The following is a 1,140-nucleotide window of genomic DNA, read 5'->3' as shown; positions in this document are numbered from 1 at the left end:
GCCGCGCGTCCGTCTTGCTCAGCAGATCCACCATCCGGACCTTGGGGGCCGCCCGCGGCCGCGCTTCATGGCAGGCAGCTCTTTGGGCTTCGCCTTCTCGGCGTTGCGGGGTCGGCCGCGCTTCCCGGTGATGGCTTGGATACGGGACGGGATCTCCTCGGGGCTCAGCTTCACCCACTGCAGGCCCTGCGGGAGGAAACCCCGTCAGCCCCGAGGGGAGCGGCCCACAGCCCCGCGGCTGCAGCAGCGTCACGCAGAGCGGAGCACCCCGTTACGCAGTGCCCCGCAGAGCGCTGTGACTGCGCACCTCTGGCGTGTCTCGCTCCTCATAGAAATCCCCCACCGGCATTCGGGGGCTGAAGCTGAAGTGCTCACGGCGGACATCCTGCACCACGTTCCTGTTCAGGTACTGGGGGGCAGCAGGAGGAGGATGAGGAACCCTGGCGGAGTTGGGGGGCCGCTCGGAGCCCAGCCCCCCCACCGTACCTTGATCACCTCCGGGAACTGCTTCATCCTCTTCCCACACGGCCCGTAGTACCACGTCTCTCCCTGCCAGCGGTGGTTCCCCCTTTTGATGCGCACCTCTCTCCTCCACCTGCACACAGAGGGGGCTCAGCCCGGGTCCCGCACAGCCACGTGGGACGTGGATATGGGGACAGCACGTACCCATGCTGCAGGGGGAAGCGCACCTCCTCGGGGGTGGCAATGCGCCTGCGTGGGACATCGCCTGTGGGGCAGAGGGGGAGGCAGCTCAGGGGTGTGGGGGGCACCGGCCGAGGGGGGGGTGGGAGGTTCCATCCATCCTCACCTCCCACCGATGTACTCAGCGGGGCGGCCTCCTCCTTGCTCTCTCCTTCTGGAGCAGCTGAAGCCTCCGTGCAGCTGTCAGCCACCTCCTCCTCCTCATCCTCCTCTTCCTCCTCCTCTTCCTCAGCAGAAGGACACGGGGATTCAGGCTCCAGCGCAGCGCTGAGCTCCAGAGACCCCGACTGCTCCGGCCCTGCGTGTCCGCCGCTCAGCTCCGGGCTGCTGCCTGCAGGGCCAAAGTCAGCACCATCAACACGACGGCCATCCCTTCCTGTTCCTCCCATGGGAGGCCGCCCCCCCAGCACCGAGCTGGGGCTCAGCACCACAAAGGTG

At 67.7% G+C, this 1,140-nt stretch overlaps 1 protein-coding gene across 1 annotated transcript; it reads right to left on the bottom strand.

The window, feature by feature from the left end:
- Positions 1-6: 6 nt before the first annotated feature.
- LOC104910494 (bromodomain adjacent to zinc finger domain protein 2A-like) lies at positions 7-1,106 on the bottom strand. The gene is made up of 5 exons (XM_019614413.2): positions 809-1,106; positions 667-727; positions 487-595; positions 308-409; positions 7-186 (listed from the first exon to the last, which is right to left on the bottom strand). Exons 1-5 carry the CDS (start codon positions 1,089-1,091, stop codon positions 19-21), a joined length of 723 nt encoding a protein of 240 aa, XP_019469958.1. The 5' UTR covers positions 1,092-1,106; the 3' UTR covers positions 7-18.
- Positions 1,107-1,140: the final 34 nt, after the last annotated feature.

This window comes from Meleagris gallopavo, chromosome 3, assembly GCF_000146605.3.
Source record: "Meleagris gallopavo isolate NT-WF06-2002-E0010 breed Aviagen turkey brand Nicholas breeding stock chromosome 3, Turkey_5.1, whole genome shotgun sequence".
Taxonomy (NCBI): Eukaryota; Metazoa; Chordata; class Aves; order Galliformes; family Phasianidae; genus Meleagris; species Meleagris gallopavo.
This window is presented reverse-complemented; position numbering and strand designations above follow the sequence as displayed.